Raw genomic sequence first — 23300 nt, 5'->3', positions numbered from 1 at the left:
ATTAAAGGCATGTGTGGGCAGTTACAAAATACTTCCAGAAACCTGAACAAAGACTTTTGCAGAGGATTATAAAACTAAGTCTTTGAAGAGCAGAAGTAGCATGTTAGCCATGTCCTTTCCCCAGACCATATTACTACACTGTCACTTACTTAGCAATGGATTAAAGTGCTTTGTACTGGAATCCTATTAGTGGCTAACACCAACGCAATACAAATTCTGTGTCTTGGAGGTGCAATGTTGCAGCTATGTCCTACTTGTAGCATTGGTAGAGATGGCAGGAAAAAATGAATTAAAAAGTACAATGAAGTTAGAACATCTCAGCACAATTTTTAAAGCATGTGTCTGGTGCTACCATTTTCCTGCCACATATTTTCTTGTTAGTAATAGTCTCTGTTTTCAAAGCTAATAAACACGCACATATAAAAATGTTAGTAATGCCAGGAAAGAGAGCAGTGAGGGTCACTTGTACGTGTTCACAAAGGCTGGGTTGTGTTGTTGGGTACAATCTCCTTCCATCCTCCCTGGGGAAGGGTTAGCATTCAGCTGCCCTGCTCCAGTGGGGGACTAAGCCTTAGAAACATCACCTTATCCACTGCTTTTTCCCTTAGGTGTAAACTGCATCTTTTGTCCCCAAAGTCCATAATTTCCCCATTCCACTCACTCCTATATATAGTAGAATGAGAAAATATCAGCAAAGCTTTATTCCATAAGTCTAACCTGTGGCAGATCTGCCCTATGGGGTTGCAGAGAAGCAGGATGCAATCTTGCCCTGAGTTATTACAGGGATTCAGAGATGTGCATCAATATTGATTTGGCAGAACGGCTTTAGTATCTTGTGCTGGTCCCCAGGATGCAGACTTGAGCCTCAGCCCAAACTGAAAGGCAAGGCTGAAACAGGAATGCACCTGCAGAACCATCAGTGCCTAGGCAAATGCAAATTAGAGCCAGCAAACTCACACCTCAGAAGATGTCCTTACAGCCTATGGTTTTATGGTTAAGAGCAAGCCTGAGGTTTCTTGACTCCCCTTTTACCACACAATAACCCTCTGAACACAGCCCAGGTGTCCACACACAGGAGTGTAGGTCCATTTGAGCAGCCCTTTGGGATTTTGTCCCGCCACCAGGGCTACTCCAGAGTTCTTGAGGTGTCCTTCTGGTCCTGAGCCACATCCACCAGACACAAGTGGATGGATACCTTGGATATCTTAAGGCATCTCAAGTGGAGCTGGAAGCCTATGACTAGGTCACCGAATCTCACCCACTGCACATTAGTCAATACCATCAGAGAGGATTCAGTTCTACCTAAAGTAGATGCCTCCTGTTTGGACCATCTCTCAGCTCCACTGTGTAGATGTCCACTAATGGTAGTAACATAAAGTTGTACTGCATATATAGGAATCCTAATGGAGTGTCTGAATCTACAAGCTGCATCTTAGGGGACATGGATCCCAGCCTCAGTGACTTAAAATGATCTCTGACAACTGATTTTTCAATTTTCTTTAGACTTTAGTATTCTGCAGATGCAGATTTTTTAAGGTTGGCCTAACATGCATTTTTCCCCAGTTGTTTACACTCTCTTTAAACAACATTAAATTCAATGCAAACTAGAGGAGTGTCCAGGTGGCCCAAGAAGTTTTTGCATACAGAACCAAAGTGTTTAAATCAATCCATACCTTATAGTTGCTGCATCTCAAGTGCATCCTTAGTAGGCTGGCAGCTAACCTCACCGTGCACATCGAGAGCCACGGGCATGTCAACTTACAAATCCGAACCAGGCCCTTCTGCCAAGGAGATCTCAGGAGGAACAGAAGGGTGAAGTCCTCAGTATCTCAGCACGTCAAGCCAATTGCTCCAAAATGGGGTAAACCTTTTACTCTACTACAGAAAAACTGCAATTTGCCACAGCAGCAGCAACTTTCCTATGGCACATGGAGCATCTTGCTGACTGTCACTAGAATATGCATCTTACTGAGGGTGCCTGTGAATCTTGCCTCCTTTGGGAGTTTATATATGAGAATCTTGCTTAAAACCACTGAAAAAATGTTATTCTGCATTCCATGTTTACATTTCTGGTATTATTACTCTGTTTCATATTTGTTAAGGTAGACTTAAAAAAAAAAAAAAAAAAGCTGCCAAGAATTAAGTCAATCCTGAAGGTATTTTCTACCAGCAGACACCCAGATTACTGTTTAATTTTAGCCAGAAAATAGTTTATACAGTACCTTTCTCAGTAGCTTTGTCTAAGAGTCAAAGCAGACAATCTTTTATAACTTGGCTGTCTGCCATGACAACTTTCCTGGTCCAGTTTCCTTTTATTAATATTTATTGTTGCAGTTTTTTAGCCTCTTCAAAGCAAAATATAGTGTTATAAAGAGATTGAAAGTGTCATAAGAGACAAAGGCAACATTATGAAGAACAAAATGGCTTTAAATTTCCAAGCAAAATTCTATATGGTACATAGCAAAAAACTGATGCAGTTGCATTTCTCAAGTAATAGCATCAGTCCCAAGTGTCATCATTTTATTTCAGCTGTAGAATATTGTTTGTAGAGACTCTAAAGAAGAATCTCTGGGGATAAACCTTTCTTCTGTTTTTCTGATAATATAAACTTCAAATAGGTTGGCAAACAAGACCTAGCTGAATCATCAAGATCTGCTGATCAGTCTTCTTATTAGGCTTTGAGATCAGATATTTTTCCCTAGTTTTTAAAATTCATATTTTAAAATTTAAACTATTTATCTCAATGAAGTTTCTTCTCTTCCTAATTATTCATTGGGCCATCACCTTTGTATGCATGTACCTATACACCAGGCTAGCCAGGTTCCTTGTAAACCAGAGACATGCTGAAGCCTGAGGAAGTATTTTGGACAGATAATGTCTTTATGACCAGTAAATACTGGAATTACCAGTTAAAACTCTATTGCCTAAATTATTCATAAGGTCAAACTGCATTGCTATACTGATGTTGAGCCTTGTACGCCAGGAATAAATGTTAGAACTGAGATAGTGCTACAAGTGATGCAGTTTGCTGCTTTTATAGGATCATACCTCTACAAAAGTGTGTCAGGCAGAGGCCAGGGAATGCACCTAGAAATCACCAAGGATGGAGTCATCTCCTTTAGCTTTAACTTGGTCCCTTACATTCCCTTTATGGTAAATGAAAGGAAAATGAATACTTCAAAGTCACAATCTGTCCAGTTTCAGAGATCTACCTTGTCCAAAACAGGTTGGTGCCTTAGACATATCCATTTTCCTTCTTTGGCTTTCACGGGAAAGCAGATGATCAGATCAGCTGAATTCAACCCTGTGTACAATTTCCCTACACATGTCAAGTGATGTTCACAGCCCAAACTCTGAACCAGCCAGGCAATTTCATTCACGGTTGTAGACCAGCTGGGGCACTGAAGATTAGATTTTTCCAAAGAATTAGGCTCCTACTTAAGCACACAACAAAAAGGAATTCTTATTTCTATGTTTCTTTTAAACAGTACTCAGCACCTTCGCACTCAGCAGAAAAACAAACAGAAAATGGCTGCTGCAAGATTTGATGTAAGCCTGTTTGAAAATGCAATTCAACAGAAAAAAATTCACTTTTTTTTCTTGTAACAGGCTATGAGGACCTTTTTCTATGTTAGGGGCTTGGCATCTTGTCTTTCACCCCAAACTATCTCTGATTGCAAGGATGGGTAGCAAAGGTAGTTCATACCACAAGTTTACAGGTGGAAAACTTGCTCTGGGTATGAACATTTTAGGAGGTGTACAACGATTGTGCTGATCTTGTCACATAAATAAATAATAAAGATCTGTGACAACTATGTAGTAAAATTCAGGACAGAAGTTCATGACTAAATGTGCGTGTTTATTGTTTACTCTAAGTTATAATTCTGTTTAAAAATTAAAGACTAGCTCATTAGCTGGTAAATCATATTTTATTTCCACCTAATTTATGAGTCCTGAGGTGTTTGGACAGGGCTTAAGAAGAGCAAAAAAAGAGCTATACGCAATGTCCTTTCATTTGCTTTTGGTGTGGTACATGAAATAGTCTCTTTATTTTAGAAAGATTTTTCTTTGCCAGTCAACATCATTAGCAATCAAAGAAACAGCTATGAGCATTGAATGCAAATGTCTGAACTTCTATAATTTGCATGTCATTAGTAAGCAGGCTGGCAGAGTTCGGTCATAAAGTTTACTTTGAAAGTTCCCATTGCTGTTTTACAGCTTGAGTCATGGTAGCAATGGTGAGATTCTTGATTCCAACTAATGAACAGTCTAGCACGGTGAACGGCAGCCTGGAGCTGGCCCATTGCAGCCTGAACCTCTGCTCACACTAGTGTCCTTTGGTGAGGAGGCAGAGTTTCACAGAATAGAATCATAGAGTGGTTTGGGATGGAAGGGACCTTTAAAGGTCCCCCTGTAATGGGCAGGGACATCTACAACCAGATCAGGTTGCTCAGAGCCCCATCCTGGCCTTGAATGTGTCCAAGGATGGGGCATCTACCACCGCTCTGGGAACCCGTTCTAGTGTTTCACTACTCTCATTGTAAAAAATTTCTTCCTTACGTCTAGTCTGAATCTAGTTTGAAACCACTTCAGCAATATCTCCCTTTTTTGCTATATCTTCATCTTTGTGCATAGGTCAGCTACCCATTTTATTTCTCCTCTCTCTCATTATTGGATTAGTGGACTGCCAAAATACCTAGTGCACTGGAGATGCGCAAAGTGGTCCTGCAAAAAGGACTTTGAGCCCGTTTACAAAACCATAAGATACCAAGAGGTGAAGGAGACTGCCCAAGGGCATGCAGAAAATATATGTCAGTGCTTGGAAACAGATCCTCAAAATTCAAGTCTAGTATCTGGAGGCTTAGAAACCAAGGAGTAAGAACAGGCAGCTGTCACTGAATTATTGGTAGATTGCCTTGGGGAAACAAAAGTAAAATACCTTGTACAATAGAGACAGAGACAGAGAGGCAAAACCATCAAACATCAAGTTAAACAAAACTAGTTGCCTTGACTAGTCAGGTTTTCCCTATTTTCTACCTCTAAACTTCATGATCTGGATAGTTATTTTCATCACCTCAGTGAGTCGCAATAATCAGCAAAGTGACATGAACCAAACCGACAACTGGGGAAAATAACTCTGACCCCTTTGATTAAAAATAATCAATAATGCAGCATGAAAGGCTTCAGCAGGTAGGAAGGGCTGATGACTCAGGGGACACAATGGAAAAGGCCAAGTGAGCGAAACGCAGAGCAGCCTTCCCCTCCTCTCCCGCGGCTGCTGGCGGGTGGAGCAGGGACACGGCTGTGGCTCACAGGCAAGCGCAATAACTCTGCCGAATATTGCAATCTATAGTTCACTGACCCCAAATGGTTACTGCACTCCTCTCATGCGTTCAGTAATTTTCTGTCCTGATTCAGCGGGATTCAAGCGGGCAACCCAAAAGAAACGAAACTCTTTAGCCCTGCCTAGAAAAATGAATAAAAAGGTGAAATCACAGCCCCCTGCTTCCCCTCATAATTTTTTAATGTCGTGTTGGAGAGTTGGTTTTAAAACCTCTTTCAGATCTAGCCACAAGAGTAGCCACCTCAGTGATTCACTGTGAAATGGCCTCATCGTTAGAGAGGCAGTTTGAGACAACATCCAAAAAAACCTGCCAGCAGACAACTTCTGCACACACTTATGCCCCAGCTCAGAAAGGTGCCCAGGGACACACTGAGCCTGATCACTCTGGTGCTCCCACAGCTTGCAGAAGCCCTAAAATCCCTGCTGTGGTCAAGCAATTATTATGACATTAAGACAAAGACATTTCTTCAAGGAGAATAAACTCACAAAAGAACTAAGAGCTCCAGGAATTTGCACAGGCAGAATCTTGCTGGTGAAGCAGGCAAAGTTGAAATTGTACTGGTTTATCTTTATTTTTATTTCAGGAGAAAGAGTGGGTGGGTATTTTTGGGGACAGCTCCCAAGGAATCCCCAAACCTTTTTTTTGTTTTTTGTTTTTTTGTTTGTTTGTTTATTTCATTTAAAATTGCCCATGTTGCTTAAAAACAAGACTATGTGATCAAATATGCGTTCTGAAGACATGCCTGCCCCCAGCCATGGAAGTGTCATGTCCCCTGTCAAGAGAGACTTGGGAAGCTGTGACAACCCATCCTCACACAAGAGGCTCTGAATATTGCTGTGATGTTTGGACCCACGCCCACGTTTGAGCCCTGCTGTTCAGATCAATTCAGGCACACAGAGTCACCTTTCCTGGCCATTGCTCAGGCATTGGTGGCTCTTTGGTCCCCATAACCCTCCCTTGCCATCATGGAGCAGGACAGCAGAGAAGAGCCAGGATTCCTGGTGGAGCTCAGACTTGGGCAGTCCATTGTGTAAGCTACACCAAGATGCCAGAATCTCCTCGGTGTCTGGATGCAGGGGACTACTCAGCTGCTACTCTGTCCTCTAGGCTTGCTGGTCTTCCTGTCTGTTCCAGGATGATCCCATAGGTACCAGTCAGCTGGCAGGCTACGAACACTGCCATCCTCAAACCAGCCCAAGGCCAGAAAGTGACAGTGAACAGACTCTTAATTGTTCAAATATTCACTGCATGAAGCAAATTTTTATATGAATATTTCATACAGGCAATTTTTAAGTAAATTGCTACTCTCCACTGAATCTGCCACCTGTGTTGGCCACTAGAAATTATGAAAATAACACTGGTCTTCCCAACACAAGGTGGGTGGCTTATTTGCAGTTTAATATCTCCTGTTTTTACTGCAGGCAGCAGCATTCTCTGTGGTTGACACTGCAATCCAGATGAGTTTTAATCTTGTTCAGCTACACAAACGTGCACATGTTCCTCCAGCAGTCAGCAACAAGAGCAAAACAGGCTCAACTTCTATAAGCATCAAACACAGCCCACATACTTGAGGTACATAAAAACGTTTGGCACAGTACAAAATTTATAGCAACCCTTTTAGTGCAAGATGCATCACAGCAAAATCTTGATTTGACTAAGTGTTTGATATTCTCATGCAGCCATTGCTGCTAACAGGATTCATAAGTCACATTCCTTTAGCATGTGTAACTTTAAAGGGGACCATTCTCTTCATATTTAAATCTTACTATTAATTTCCCTGGAGGAAAACCTGTAAAGGATGCAGTCATCCTTACCAGCCAAGGGAGACAAATGTCCAATTTACAACGATCTGAAAGATTTGGACTCCAGGATGAAAAGGAAATATTATTTTTTTCACCATGTTTGCAAAGTTTCTGTTGCAATAAAGCTCCTGCCTCCAACGAGAATCTAGGTGCCATACTAATGCAAACACAGTTGCAGCGTGGTAGCATATAGATGTATGACTGTGAGCTAGGGAATCAGTTTTAGATGATCCCAGCTGATTTTTGGGATGTGGGAAGAGAGATAGCGGTGAATTCCTAGCAGGAGGCTGACTCCTGTTTATAAGGGGAAAAGAAAGCAAATCCATCTACCACTGCCAGTGATATCCCATCCTGTGCTAAAAACTTAGGCACACATTCAAAACATGACATTTCTTTTTTCTTAGATGGCTGCATGAATAGAGCAATAGGGAATGAAAAGACCACCTTAACCGTTAGAGTTGAAGCAGCTGAGGTTACTGTTCCTCAGCTGATACCTAGGAGTTAAATTTTATCTGCTGCAAAGCGAAGGAAAATCAATTCACCCAGACTGTCAAGGAAGAGTACAAAGAGCGGAAAGGGAGCATCCACATGGCCAGCTACTGCATCTCAGATGGGATGCAGGTACCACCTACACTGGCCTGATTCCCTGGACGGCAAAGATCGCCCCACAGGATGCCATGCCACATTCCCTGCAAGCTTAATTTTCAGCTGCAGTTATCTCAACTTCTGTCCTGTGCAGGGTTCTTTCCCCACAGCTAGAAGAGATTATTTTTAAGAAAGACAGAGACCTAGGACAAGAGAGCCATCAATTTCTGCTTCCCAGCAAAGCCCTTCATGCTCCTAAGGGAAACCTCTGATGGGAAACATTCCCCAAAACTGGGTAACATAATATTAATGTGTAGCAGCAAAAATAAAATTTGTTTCAGCAGTGACCTCTATCTTGAGACACTTTGCGTTAGGTTTTAGATGAGAATATTGACAAAACCCAGCTTAACCCAAAGAGGGATTTAAAGATCTAATACTACCTCTCTTGTACGCACCAATTTAGGACTCCGTACAGCTCGTACTTGCTGCTTACCAGCAGGACACCTTCAGATAATTTGATTCTGGCAATAAAATAACACTTTTTCTAATCACGGCAGACTCCCCCACCAGATGTTGTGCTCTGGAAGCCCTCACTGTGGTTTCTCGCACTGTGGTGCCTTTGTAAAGGCTGCAACTCATAGCTGCCACATACAACACTACATGATAAAAATTAAGACACTTTTTATGTGAAGCTTCGAATGCTTCTCTGGGGGGAAGCTGCCTTCTTATTTAGACTGGCAGAACCAGAACTGAATCTAATAAAGCTGTAGTGGAAGCGACATGGAGGAGAGAAAACTTGTTTCTTCCCACAAGGAGGTCCTTCCAGGCCTGGAGGAACGAGGGACTAGTCCCCTAGGACTGCTCACATGTTTTTGGAGATACAATGGGAATCATAAGCTGCAGTTTGTTAACACACAAAATAAACAGAGCAGTGCTGCAGAGGGCCAAAACAACTTTAAAGGCTTCTGACGAATGTATATTGTCACCTGCAGGTGATGTCTTCAGAGGAATGAGGTGTCACCAGAGCCACTACTAGGCAGCTGCCATCTGAATGGCTAGTAGGTGCTATTAACCAGCCAAACATTCCCAAACATATTACTTTGTTTCCCATGGTGACATTTTGCCTCTGAAGTAGGAAATCTCCATCACTGGCTCTCCTAAGCCTGTGGAGACATGAGCTCTCAGGAGGGGTCCGTATCCAAGTGTCCCGGAGCACATTCCCCTCTCCTGCCAAGACCACAAGGAAAGGAAGGAACCAGAAGGCAAATCTATCCACTGAACTTGTCCCTAAGTCTCCCAGTTTGGGAAGTTGTCAGCTGGGTGACAGGAGTCCTGTGGTCCATGTCCCTGCCCACTGAATGGGTTCTCCACTTTTCCTAGCATCTTTTTTACATAAACTCAATTGGACTGCAGGAGCTGTGACCAGAATCCGGCTGCATTCCCACTCCCAAACAGGTACTGCAGCCTCTCGCTTCCACTTCTATGGTCTCTTAGTACTATGTGCTACTGGAAGGAAAGCAGTTCCACATATTCAAGTAATTTTTAGGAACTGCAGAAGTGGTAAGTATCCAATGAAGATTAATTTTGACCCTTTTTATTTGAATAAAAGTTTAAATTTGTCATTGGAGTTTCATTTTTAAGCGTGTGAGTTAAACACTGGTAGAAATCTCCTTTTGTTGACACTTTGTGTTAACAGGAACTGAACACTTCAGACAGTCAGTGACTGATATCCAAGACAATTTTCTCTATGACTGATTTATTTATCTGTAGTACAGTGCAGTTAAGAGAACAAGCCACATTTCAGCCAAGGAGGTAGCAGCAAGACAATGACGGTGCTGAGTTAGCAGATGTATGTCACAGGGAGGTGCTCAACCAGCTCCTCACAAGACCTGGGATCCCACCTTTATGCTGCCTCCATATCTGTGCAAGTTTCCAGCTCCCTTTAATCACAGTTCAGTCCCCTCTGCATATCCCTCTCTATCAGGCAGTCTCCTAATTTCTTGTGTGCTTCCTAACATGAGCCAGGCTCAGCTTGAGCACTGCATTACACGTGCGGTGAGACTGCAACCTTCCCCTCTGCGGGTCACCTTCTCAGTAAGTATAAACTAAACCTGAAGATGAATCTTTATGTAACAAACATATCTAAACATTTGTTACATGAATCAAAGATACTAGAAATAACAAAAATAAAATAAAATACAATAAAACCAAAAAACACAAGAACACACAAGCAACAGTGTTTCTTTCCTTCAGCTGTTGTCATCTCTCCATGTTAAAGAGCCCAACTAGACCTCAACAAGAAGTTACATGGGTAAAATTAACCATACATTGTGCTGTAGCTTGATTTCTGTTTGCATTTATCACAGAGCACCCAGCATGGCTGTGACTAAATGTCTCATGGAGAAAAGCAGTTCCTCTCCCTGCTTCAAATGTTTATCAGCATTAACATAGTCAGATTTATGGTTTCTCCTGGGTTGTCTCTCTGTTTTTCTTTAACTTGGTGGGTTTCTTCAGACAGTGATAGAAATCCGAAAGAAAACCTGGACAGAACCAGACTGATCAATGCAGCCCCATTTCCTTAGATCTGACTCCATCACCCCTCCCCAAATCATCCCCTACATCCCCTGTGCTTTCCTTCTCCAGCATCCTTAGCCCCTCACTTGGTCTTTGCTTATGCTACCAGCTGAGTTACGTGCCATAACCTTCAGCCATAATGTCCTTCAGGTATGATTAGACTATTACCATTAGATACCCTGAAATATGAGAGCAAGTGTTCAGCCTCGGGAAGACAGAGAGCATCTTTTTAGATTACGCTGGGTGCCACATACAGGCAATGACTTGCAAAAAAGGAATAAGTTGCAACAAAATGGACCTTGGTTTCTCTGAGCGCCCAGAGAGCTGACTTTTCCTGCGAGCCAGGCGCTGGCTTAAGAAATGATTACTCAAAATGTCACTTGCAACGAAGCCATACTCAGATTCTGTATCACCAATTTTTCTTGCCTTTGGAGCCGAATGCAAAACCCTGGACAATCATTGCCGCTTCATTGTGAGTTTAACTAATGTGCTAAAAAGCCACTGCTGTCAAAAAGAAGGGCAGCAATATAAAATAGAGCCACTAACCTTCTGCCATTGCAGTTACGGGTCACATTTGCTTTTATTTCGGCATGAGCAGATTCAGGTCTAGAGTATTCTCAGAAGAAGAATCTTAGAAGCCAGTGATAGGGTAATATTAACACCTGCTGATTGATCAAGATTTTAGTGATTGGATTTCCTAAAAGTAATGACAGTGCAAAAAAAAAAAAAAAAGTAGCACACCTCTTTTTTTTCCCCCATATGTTCAGAATTCACTGCTGTGGTTTCTGTCTCTGTTTTTTATTTAAATAGTCTTTACCCTAGAGAAAATAGTTCTTTTGATGTTACAGCTGACCTTTTGGGTTTACTCTACATAAAATTTTTCCTCTGAAGAAGGTTCCCATCTCTACAAAAAAGGAGGGAAAAATAAATCCAACTGTTTTCCTTTAATCCTAACTACATCCTACATTTAAATCAGTGCACAAAAGTAACCAGATTTGGGATCAGCATTTTAAGTTTTCCCAACAACGTTTCCTATATTAAACCATGATTCTACAGGAATAAGTTACTCCTTTTGAAAACTTGTTTCTTACTTACTCACTGGATTCCTGTAAGATTCTGTCTTAGCTAACACTAAATTATCTTTTAATGAATCCACCTTCTGAGTATTGGGGATGGTAGTGATACTTCTGGTAGGGAACACGTGAGGAGAAAAATTCTCACATGGGTATTTAGGATCATACTGTATAAACAATTACAGCATTCAATGTCTGCAGAAAATCAAGTGGCAAATCAGCAGTGAATATCAATTATACATCTGCTGCATCGCAGAGGCAGATGGCACTTTAATTGTACATCTGAAACATTATGGACAATTTTCTCCACTCCAGCCTCATTGAAATAGTGGCTTTAGCACCTAAAAATATCAAGGCAGGGTATGTGTGCAATGACTCATCTAAGAATTCATTTTGGTTTGGAAAAAAAATATTCTACCAGTAAACCAATAATAATCTCCAGGATTCATAGCTCATATGCAGCAACCATGCTATCTTGACCTAGGTAAAAACTTTTATTGATGAAAAGCAATAGGGCGACGATGCGGCTCACACCACTCAGCTCAGAGTGTGAAATTTTCAAAGAGTTTGAAGATCAATGAGCCAAAATTCTTTTGATTGCATCTGTAGAAACTGGAAATGTCATGGAGATAAGTGGAATAATATGGATTTACACTCTTCTCCCAGCTTGATCCTAAGAGAAGAAAGATCAAATCCTTCTCCCTTGGACAGGAATGGTTTTATGGAACTTAAACAGACTAAACGACAGCTACTGACCACGGAAAAATCAATTGACATGAGCCTATGCATGAAAGAATGACTCTGGCTACCCAGAGACAGTTGTGTTAATACACAAATACCAGAAGTGTCGTGAATGTTTACTTAATTAAACATTATTAAAAATTAAAACTGACTACTCTCTTACTCAGAGACGACTATGTATTATTCTGTTTGCATAGGCTTTGGCAATTAAGCCACCCCTGCTTTATTATACATGGCCAATAATGCAGATTTCAAACAGGATTTGTTTGTTGCTCACATTATGTACAAAACTGCCGAGATTTTCATTTGGCCGCATGGTCATACAGTCTTAAAGTGTCCACTAACTCTCTGACACCAGTTTACGTTTCATCATGCAAGTGGATAGCACTCATTTCCTCCTCTCCTCCCCAAAGATATTTGGGACTAGCCACAACAGACACATTTTATTTGCAATGTGATCACAGATGCATTTTCCTGGGAGAAATGTAGGAAGTTAATGACTGCAACCTCTATTTGGAAGTGGTATCTCAGGTAAATCACTAAAGAGAGACAAACCAAAGAGGAACATTCAAAACAGGATCCATGTCCAAGACACCAGGCACCTCTGGACTTTGCAGCTAAGGTTTAATTCCTACTGGTGAATCAAAGCTCTCAGGGAAATTTCACATGGATGATTCTTCATTTAGCTCTTCAAATTTAAATGGTGCATCCAAAAATGAGAAACTCCCTAAAATGACCTAAGCACTACCTGACCAAAGAAGTCTAGTAGTAAAGCTTTGATGAAAGAATGGGTCAAAATATTCCCACAATACAAGAACGCTTGTGTTGGAATCAATGTAAGAAGCATGTTTAGTTTTTTAATTCTTGCAAGGCAGTGGACAGCAGAGACTGCGTCTGGTATTCGACACAGAGGAGGAAGAGAATTCAAGAGGAGCAATCCATCAGGAGAGGACTGAAGAAATAAGCCTTTGCTTATATACTGCAGTAAGGATGGTAACAAAATGAGTTTCTATATCGATCAAGAGGGCAATACAGGTCTCTTCATATGGAATTATTTAACTCCTGACTCCAAAACAAAATTTCAAAGTGGGGAAAAAAAACGACTGCTAGGAACTTCAGTAAGTTACAGAACTTCCCCATCATTTTTCTTGTGCCATCACTGTATCTTCTCCTGTCTGTAATTTTATCTATTTAGAGCTGAAATGCTTCCTCATAACCTCATTAAAGGCAGCACGCTCAGAATACTGATTCAAGGACTTTTGTCCATGTGAAATACTCACCCTATTTTAAACACATGATTAGAGAAAATAGCATTCCACGTAAAGCTGTATTTAATATAGGAAATAAGTGCTATTATTAATATCTTGTTAAAGGAAGGTACTAAAAAATGTTTTTCATTATTCTTTTGGCTTCATTAGCACTTTCTTTGTCTTTAACTAGAAAATAAGGAATTCTCAACCACACCAGTCTGCCAGGGGAGGCAATACTATTAATCCTTCTTAGAAGTGTCATTTTTTAATTTAGATTTCACTAGAAATATCACCCTGCTGCTCTGGGGACAGTGACCTACAGAGTAGTTTGAGGGACAGCACAAAAGCAAATCTCCATACAGCTCCTGCTTGAGCTGGAAGTTAGAAGTCCCTCTGGAGGCAGTACGATAGCCAGAACAAGGTCTGGTTTTCATGAGAAGGCTGATTTTGGTACATCACCAAAATCTTGGAAACTCAATCCAAGCCTGAAATACCAGGACGCAAACACCACGGGTCCAATATGTAGCAACAACCACCCCATTTGCCCCACAGCCACCTACCCAGTGTCCATGCCTTGCTGCTAAAGAAGCTAACACAAGGGATCAGTTGGGTTTTTGCTCATTCGTTGTCCAGCCCCCTGGGATTGCCAATAAGAACACAACCTGTGCCAATCCTTTGGGAAGGCCAAAATTTTTGGCCATGTAAAGCTAGATGGTCATCCTCTCAAACACTTCAATTAATTGGTCTCTGTTTTTAAGGAAGCAGGCAAACTCTAATCCCCTGAAAATCAATGCCAATGCAGAATAACTGAGAACAGTCCTTGCTCCCAGAACTCTGAAATGAGACCAGAACAGGGAATATGGGTTTTTGAAAAGCTCATGCCAACTTTTTTCTATTACAATAGCTTTAATAACAGCAGTGATAATGACCTTCACTAGACATTTCCTTGAGTACTAATGACCTGGTGTTAATGGCCCAAGGCGTAGTTTTATGCAGTCAACTATCACAGCCAGCAATTAATTACCAGGAAATACAATGTGCTTTGACCACTATGGCTCAATTGGCCTCATATTATTAAAAAATGAAAAATATTTCAATCTTATTTACTGTGAAGCTGTCCCGGATTTTACTTTAGTATATTAGACTAAAAAAAGCTTGAATCTATATTAAGCCAAACATATGTTCTACAACACTCCTTCATTAATTTCACACAAATTATGGGGAGCCAAAGCCGAGTGTCTTGCAATATGAGGATCACCACAGTCTGCCCACAGATAGAAAAATATTGTGGAGCAAGGCTCTGTGTGAATTCTGTTTCTGCACTAGCAAAACCTCCCTAAAAATAATTTTCAGCTCTCTGGTGGCTGCAAATGGATTGAGAGAAGGGAGGACAGCGAAGGATGCGCTGCAGAGAGCAACCCTTCATTGGCAAGAAGTGGGCAGCGTGTGCTGGGGTAAGGACAGGAAGGGGAAGGGATATTCTGTTTTTACCAAATTGTGTGGTACCCCAGTATCTCTGTAACTGATTTACAAAGAATATCAGGGTAGATAATTTTTGCACCCAGCTTTATGCTCTCCCAGTTTACTTCCATTCATTACATTTTATTATGTCAGCCAGGCTTTTGCAATATGCCCTGAAAACGAAGCACCTTGGGCTCAAGTCTCATCATTCCTGGTCAGTTGTTGGTATTTCAGCATGATCACTAGCTTTTTGGAGACCTGAAAAGCTAATGCCAGGCACTAGAACTAGCACTAGTAGGTGCTGGCTTTAATTTGGGGATTACCAGCTTTAATCCCGTGAAGGATGTAAAAAGCTGGTAAGATTTTGTGGGTAGATCTATTCCTTTAAATAGGTTTCTGGCATTCACTATGGCTTTTGTTTCCGTGAAACACAGACACTTCTGTGGGTCTCTTCAAGTCTGGGAGGCTTCTTGAGAAAGATCTGGTATTGCGCTGCCTTCCAGCAAGGCTTTGGAAATGCCACTTGGTCTCAGGCATTGCTGCTGCACGAGCGTGTGCTAACAGAGCTCTCAGTAGGACTACCTAATACAATACAACCCTTCAAAAAGTTAAGCAGGAGCCTTGCTTCACATGCTTTGAGAGTTTCAGCTTCAGGCCAACGCAAGAATTCATTTAAACAAGAAAATTCATATCAGTTGAAGGTGATGATAGGCTCAGGTTAGTTTGATACTCAGCGCCATTAAAACATGTTTGTGAAACGACTGATTTCAACTCACTTCTGCAAGTTTCTGTGCTTGTTGATATTTAAAAGCAGAGAGAATTAAGACACGTGGGGGCAAAATGGATGCATCTGCCTGGAGGGGTGCAGGGAAGACATTTACCCAAGGTTTGCCAGTGATGGTAGGGGTGGAAACACCCATTCCTCAGCAGCATTTATGGGGACTGTGGAGAGCCGGGGACAGCATGCCAGCTGGGGAGAGCCCAAAATTCAGTCCATTCCCTCTGACTGACCCCACATCCAGCTGGTGGCTTCTGTTTTCAGCGAGACACATGAAATGAAGTGGCTGTCATTGGTGCTGGCAGACTCCATGAGCGCCCACAGGACCAGCCACCTAAGCACAACAGCTGTAGGTGCCAAATCACAAAAATCTGCATTTTCATGGGACATACTGAGGAAGGATCCACGCAGGACTTTTGTACATCTCCAAGCCCTGATGTGCTAACCACATTAGCCTGTCAGAGGGCTGGATCGTTGCCATGCTGAGAAATTACGAGTACAGTAATTATGAAGTATGACATTTGTAACCAGAAGGCAAAGAATTGAAAAATTGCAATCTTCCAATGTTACAAGTCCTGCCTATGTATTAGTAGCTATTCATAGCCTTGCATTTTAATTGCAGCAATTACAGCATTTTTAACATTTTATTTTGGTTTAGGGATATCAGTCAAGTTTTCCAATACATTTTATTTTTAAAAAGTCAGAGTGACATTATTCTTTTATATATTGTCAAAAGGAGTTGTCATATTTAGTGATCTTTTCAATCTGTTAATATGTTACTTTCCTCCTAATTGTAGAAAGACTCCAATTAATCATAATGATCATTTACTCAAGTGCCCACTAATTCACTTCTACAAATAGCGATGCTCTATAGCATCATAAAAAAAAAAAAAAAAAAAATCAATGGTCACATCTCTGAGATAATTTTATCAGTCATTCAGAATGAGCAGCTGAAATAAAAGGCACAAGCCATATTCATAATAAAAAAAGATAATAAACCAGTAATCCCACTTACTCCTGTTTTAAAGCACAGTAATAAATGGGAGAATTCAGATGTGCAAACATTATGGTCTGCTTCTTCTACAGCATGTTCATGCAGAGGGACAAGGAAAAGAAAATTGATGGCATGCATTACAGTGGAATCGAAGGCATAACGATTTTGTAGTCCTGCAGCTCAGATGGGTAGAAGGTGGCATCCACCACAGGGAAGCCAAGAGTAATCTCAGGGAGTGTTTAATCTCATTCAGCTGAATTAAATCACCATGTTTGAAGTATTACTGCAAGTTTACAGAAGTGTATAGTAAAGTTCAGATACAATTCAGTGCTACAGGGGAACTTACCAACAAGAAATAGCTAAATTCTCAGTCCACGGTAGCAAGCAGCCACAAAGCACCAAGCAGGAATTTGCTGCTCTCATCCCATCCTCCAAAAGAGCAACCAGCACAGCTCAGCTATTTGCTGCTCGTGAAGCCCATTAGCGAATTACTGCCTGGCTAGAGCAAGGAAGGAGCCGGGGAGGAAGGGAGATTCCTGCCAGCATGACTCCTCCCCAGCGACCTCCAGGTGCCGTGGTGCATTATCGTTTCCTGCCCAGACCTTCTGTGAAGGCTGCAGATGAAGCCCACACACCTGCATGGTGGAAATATCTGCAAAAGGAGCACGGAGAGGGCTGCATAATCACCTCCCCTTGCTGTTCAAGTATCCCCACAGACCTCATTTTGGGCATGAAGCTGAAGAGGGCCAGATGTCAGCGGTGCAGCCGATTCCTGGGGGAAGGCGTTATTCATTCCCAAGCAATGCTGCTTACACCCAGACCCATGTGTGGGTCATGCACTGCTGACACGTCACACTGCTTCAATATCAGATGGGAGCTGCATTAACCCCTATGCCGTGCAATGGCAAGAAACGGGTGGGTTTTGTTTCTACGGAAGGAGCATGCCAAGCATAGCTGGCCTTCCAGGTCGACATGGTCTGTAGATGAGGTCACAGCAAGGAGATTTGAATGCCAAGGGCTTTTGCATATTGTCAACAGAGAGATAATTTAAGCCTGAGATGAGAGAGGCAGAAAATGACCTCATCCTTCCACTGTAACCTTGCTGCTCCCGAAGGCTTTAACATGATCCTCCAAGCTGAGCTGCGCTGCTGCAATCTGTCTAGAGGTTTGAGTGGGACAGAACATAGCTTTATGGTGGTGGGGGGTCAGTCCTTGGTCTAAATGGGGCTTAGAAGCTCTATATCTTTTTAGTTAGTTACTGAATTTGCCTTTACAAGGGCAGACTTCAGCCATAAAAACTTAGCAAACGTGAAATAATTTATGAAATATCCAGAACATTGTCAAGTCCAACACCTCAGAAGCCAGCCAAGCAGTGCATGGCCCTCAGAGCATTTAGTAAGGATACAGTTAAATCTCTGAGTGTGTTTTAAGGGTGATTCTACAGAGTTCAGTGTAGGAATGATGAGAACAAGGAAATTCACGTTGTTTTCAGGACTCTAGTATAGCTTTGCTTGAGGGATGAAAGGATGATTCAGGAGAACCCTCTTTAAAGGAGGACTGGAAGCACAACAGCAAACTGGGATTTTCAGTGGACAATGAAACTCAGATGTCAATTATTTATGCTAAGGTTTAGAAATGGAGCAGTTTTCACATGTTCTCCTGTTGCAGGTGTCTGCCTTAGACTTCCATTGCAACGCCTTCAACCCAGTAGAACAAGGAAACACCGAGGCCGGCAGCCCCGATGGTGGGCTGGCCAGCCAATTTCTTAGTCTTCATCCTGGGCATTGTGAACACCACGGCCCGAGTTAATGCTCCAAATTCCCTGCCAGCAGCCTTTTTCCCCTTGAACTATAGAGGTGAGTCCAATGTGGTGGGGGTCACCTAGGATATCTCATATCTGCCTCTGTTCCAGCCTCAGCTTTGAATGCAACTCAGACACAAAATAATGAATTTTAGAGTGTGAAAGATGCTCCTACAAACACAAGCAGTTACCATTAATTTACAAGTGTACTTGTTTTCTAAATGGTACATTGTTCTTTCTTCAAGGAAAGCATTTATATATACAGACCAGAGAGAGCAAAGCTGGATTATAAATACAGTAAATTTTCAATTTGATGGAGGGTGTGAGAGTAGGTAGCTGGAGCTAGCTTTTCTGGAAACAGAAAACTGTGCTTCTATTCCCTACCATTTTAAGATCATTTTGGATTAATTGGTATACACTGAGCTGTATACCTTGTTCATCTGAACCTCCATTGCCATTTAACGCAGATTAATTAGTGCTAGTGTTATGACCTACAGTAGTTTGAAGGTCAAGTCCCTAAGATCTATTTTCATGAGATGCAGTAATGCTGTCTCAAGAGAGACCAGGTATCATAACTTATTGTGCTGTTAAAATCTGTACAATCAATATGTCTGCAGCTTTAAAATTTTACAATATACTAATAAGGTAGACATTAAATCCTACTGGTATTGCACTTACTCCCATCAGCATTAATGATCTTAACACAGCAGGTGTTATCATTCCTAACAAGACATGGTATTTGCTATTTCATGCTTAAATGCTCCCTCCTCTTGGTTCACAGGGGCTGAGGAAGCTCTGTTGTAATGATTTGATAATGCTACAGGCAGAGCCACTTTGGGTACAGTTCAGCCCAGTTTCCTCCATGCTGAACCAGGCAATGTCTCTCATCTGCTGTGATCTCTGGAGCAAGGTAGAGGCAGGAGCCCTACAAGACCAAGCACCATCCAATATCTCTATGTTAGGAAAATACATGCTTAAGATTGAAATTCTCCTTCATTGAGCCTTTTCCCTGCCTGGCAGAAAAAAAAAAAAAAAAAAAAAAATCACTAAAAATAGAAAAAAAGCCACCCGAGTACTAAACTGGCTAGAAAACAAGATCAAAATAAGAACAGATTCAACTTAGATTAATTCATTGTGTGGTCAATATTTATTTCACTAAACTGAAGTAGGACCTGTCCACCTAAGGCTGCAGGTTTAGTGAGATTCTTCGGTGTTCTAACGGCTGCACAAGCAACGTGCAACTGCCCGCTGACCTGCTGTCTGGGAGCTGCTTTGGGCCATGTCAACTCCATGTCCTGGGTAGCATTTACCAGGCACAGGTAAGTTATTGTGAGCTATCATCATGGCTGGCACCCAGAAATGCCACGCAGTCCCATGTGTAGCTCTCTCTGCTGCGGCATACTGATGCTAGATACCCATGTCCTATAGATGGTCCTTCTATAGGAAGGAAAACCTGTACCATGGAGATGCCCATCTTTCTTAATTTGCCAGAAAGGAGTTTGGGATGAGCCAGCTCCTAATTTGGGTCACTCAATTCAGTGCACCAAATTCCAGGGAAGTCAATTAATGCCCCTGTGCCTTGGTTCCTTTACCTGCAACACTTTGTGCTTTGAGGTACCCCGTTGAGAAGTTCTTTTCAGACTGAGCGTGATGCAGCACTGCCAAATGCTGCTGCCGATTAAGTCTCATAAAAAGTGAATGGTTGGATGCACATTCTGCATCCTATTGCAGAGGAAATGCAGTACTGAAATACTCCTCATTGCTAAAAGAAAACTCTCTCAATGGAGAAAGCCCATCAAAGTATTAAAAGCTACTTCTGTGGACTTCCCGAAGACATGTAATCCCTTAATCTCTGGAGGGTAGCAGTTTTAGAAGAAATGCCATTATAGCTGCTCATTGTGGGATGAATTATGCAAGAATTTATTATTGATTCAAGGGGAGCCTGCTCAAGCATGCAATCAAAGCCAAGGCAGAGCAGAGGGGAAAGGATGAGGTTTCTATAGTTAACTAAGCTGTTTCGCGACCCAAGAAAAATCTAAGGCAAAAGAAGCAGTTTGCAAAAAGTGGAGCATTTTACATACCAAATCACCTTTTCCACACCCACAACCCGCCCCTAGTACCAGACCATCGTGGAGCAGAGCCCAAAGAGTTGCACGAGTCCCGTTGCAACCCAGAAATACATCCCCACCACCACCCCTGCAACCATCCACAGGGTCAAAGGCAGGAACCTCTTTGGCTGAGGACCCCCAACCCAACCCAGCCCATCCACATGGGGCTGGGAGACCACAACAGCCCTGCCCAGGGCTGTGCCCAATGTGAGGAGGCCTGAGGGGTCCAGGTTACAGGCCAGAGCTGTAGAAACGCCCGACCCACCTCAAAATGACAACTGGGGCAAGGCCACGTAGCCACAGTTAAGCCATGTTTTAAGAGAGAAAATCTGTGGGCAGCTTGGCACCGTACCAGAGTTTGACAAGGTCTGTTCAAGGAGTATAGAGGTGGGGGAAGGAGAGGTTTAACTTGAGAATTAAGAGGGTAGTGAAACTAAAAGCATATACAGCCCAACCAATGACACAGGGGTGACAGGCACCCATCAATTTATCTTTAAAAGAGAAATAGAAAGAGGCCATTTAAAAAGCCAGGAAGGCCGGAGGTAAGCAAGAGGAAATAAAATGAGCTTACACAGCAAGTCAGTCACTGGCAAATACAAAACAAACCATGCAGACGCTTAATAATATGTTTAGCATTTTGAGTAATGGACATAAAATTTGCTTTTCTCAACTTGACCTTTGTTAACAACCTTAGGCACTACAGGGCAATTACCCTGCAGCATTCCCTTCACTAAACGCATCATGTGTCTGAGTGCTAGGGACCATTTCCTAATACAATCAGAAGAGAGATCCGTAACGGTAATTATATAAATATATATATAATGCATACACATCTATGCATTTCCACACACGTGCACACACACATGCTCTTTGCTTGTAACAACTCTCCAGTGAAAACATTACACTGACATTTAGTCAGAAAAACATCCAGCAGAGATTTTACACTAAAACCATCCTTGATGCTGCTGCATAGAAAATGGCAATAAGAGTAGAAGAGAGGAGAAAAAAAAATCAGTAAAGCTAAACAATTCTCTAATACCCCACCAAAAGGGTTTACTTTAATTGCAGCAGGATAGCGGCATGTTTCTGGACTCAGCCACGTGCTTTGCTAAATAATCTTCTTTAAAAATATTATAAATATGCAGAACTTTGAGAAGTAGGTCAGTGGCTCAACATGTTGTAGCAAATAGCTCAGATAAATGCTGGTCATTACCCTGTGGTCTGCAGTCAGTAGCAGGTCTGCCACACTCTGCAGCTAGTCGAATGGCGATTCACTGCATTAGAGGACCATTCCCCAAATGATACAACATCTGAGTACCTGGTCACAACTAACAACATGCCTCTCAATCGACAGAGAAATCAAGCTCTCCCTCTCATCACTTAAGTTGTCTCACAGTCAGCAAGGGCAAAAGCAGGAGAAAGCAGAAGGACGTGAGAATTCAAGACACTGATATAATGAATAAAATTAAAAACTACAGCTGAGGATAAATGCTGCATGCAAGCGTCAGCTCTGCCAGAAAGGTGACTTCAAAATCCTGCTTTGAACATTCGTCTGGATGCATTAAACCCCATTTCGGGAGGACCGTCTCCGTGCGAGCACCAGATGAGCCCTCTGCAAAGTTCCCCAGGACCTGTAAAAGCCAGCGGCGGCTCACGCAAAATCCTCCCGTGGATTTGGTGCCCTGAATCCGTGCGGTGTGGCTCCCCTCGCCCACCCCCCCTTCCCAAACGGATTTCAGCAAGCACTTACCATCAGCAAGCTCAGAGCAGATTCGGGAGCACGCTGCACAGCCATCTCCTCCCTTCTTACATACAAATCCTCCCCACGACTCGGTCAGCCCTCGGCCCTCCGTCACGGCAAAGCATCCACAGAGCCCACAGCTAACTGCAGGGAGAGAAACCCCAAATCAGGGTCAGAGAGCATTTGCAAGAGGAGGAGAGGATGGATGAGGGGGTGGGGAGGAGAGGAGGGAAGGAAATAACCTTCTCAGCCAGGCAAAGAAGCTTAAGCTAGGCCAAATTTTACACTAGAGAGAGGAGGAAAATGAAATGGAGAGCCTGCTGGAGAAAGAAGATATCAGGAACTGCAGGATATTTAAAGCTCAGGCACACGCCACCACAGCAAGCAGCAGCAACACAGGACATGTATCAAACACCTACATGACAGGTTAGGTCCAAGTCATCCTCCCCCTGCCCCAGCACGCAGACTGTAATTAATTGCTTTTAATTGCCACTCTCCTTCCTCCACCTAAATAAATGCCTAGGTAGCGTAAAACTGTCATGCCCCTGACTCTGCATCTTCCTCCCTGCCCTGGCGATGCTAGCGCAGAAACAATGTCAAATATCGCAACGTACCGCTTCCACCAGGGTCAAATCTCTTCTCTCTTCTTGCAAAGCCCTGCTTTGCCTGGTTTGGAAAGCAGATGCCTGCATAATACAGACATGAGCAACGAGTGAGAGGAGCCAGAACCAGCAAGCACCTGGTGTTCACTTGAGAGCAACAATTACCTTTATTGTGTTCGAGCGAGAGCTGGGTTACGCACTGACCCTTTTCACCTTACGCCCCCCCAAAAGAAAGTCTCTTCCTCCTCCTCCTCCTCCTCTCCAAATGGACTCAGCTCCCTGTGGAGCTAACACACTTCCTAGAAATATGTAATTACACAGGCTGTTGTGTTAGCGCTCTGATCACGCCGCCTGTACCGCATGGAAACGGCAGCCAGGCAGCCCCCCCTCCCTCCCTTCGTAAGGCGACATGCTGCAATCCCCCGCCGAGCTCCTGCGGCTCGGG

General features: G+C 42.5%; 1 protein-coding gene across 1 annotated transcript in view; it reads right to left on the bottom strand.

The window, feature by feature from the left end:
- The window catches only part of FRMD4A (FERM domain containing 4A), a gene marked incomplete at its 5' end in the record, with an annotated part of 385473 nt that extends 363166 nt beyond the window's left edge, over positions 1-22307 (bottom strand). Inside the window, one exon of the mRNA XM_082310334.1 lies at positions 22263-22307. Within this exon, the coding sequence (XP_082166460.1) occupies positions 22263-22307 (45 nt within the window). The remainder of the gene's footprint in view (positions 1-22262) is intronic.
- Between the last annotated feature and the right edge of the window lie 993 nt (positions 22308-23300).

The sequence above is a fragment of the Platalea leucorodia genome (assembly GCF_965183815.1).
Source record: "Platalea leucorodia genome assembly, chromosome: 4".
Taxonomy (NCBI): Eukaryota; Metazoa; Chordata; class Aves; order Pelecaniformes; family Threskiornithidae; genus Platalea; species Platalea leucorodia.
Note: the sequence above shows the minus strand (reverse complement) of the source record. Positions and strands in the feature narration are given on the sequence as shown.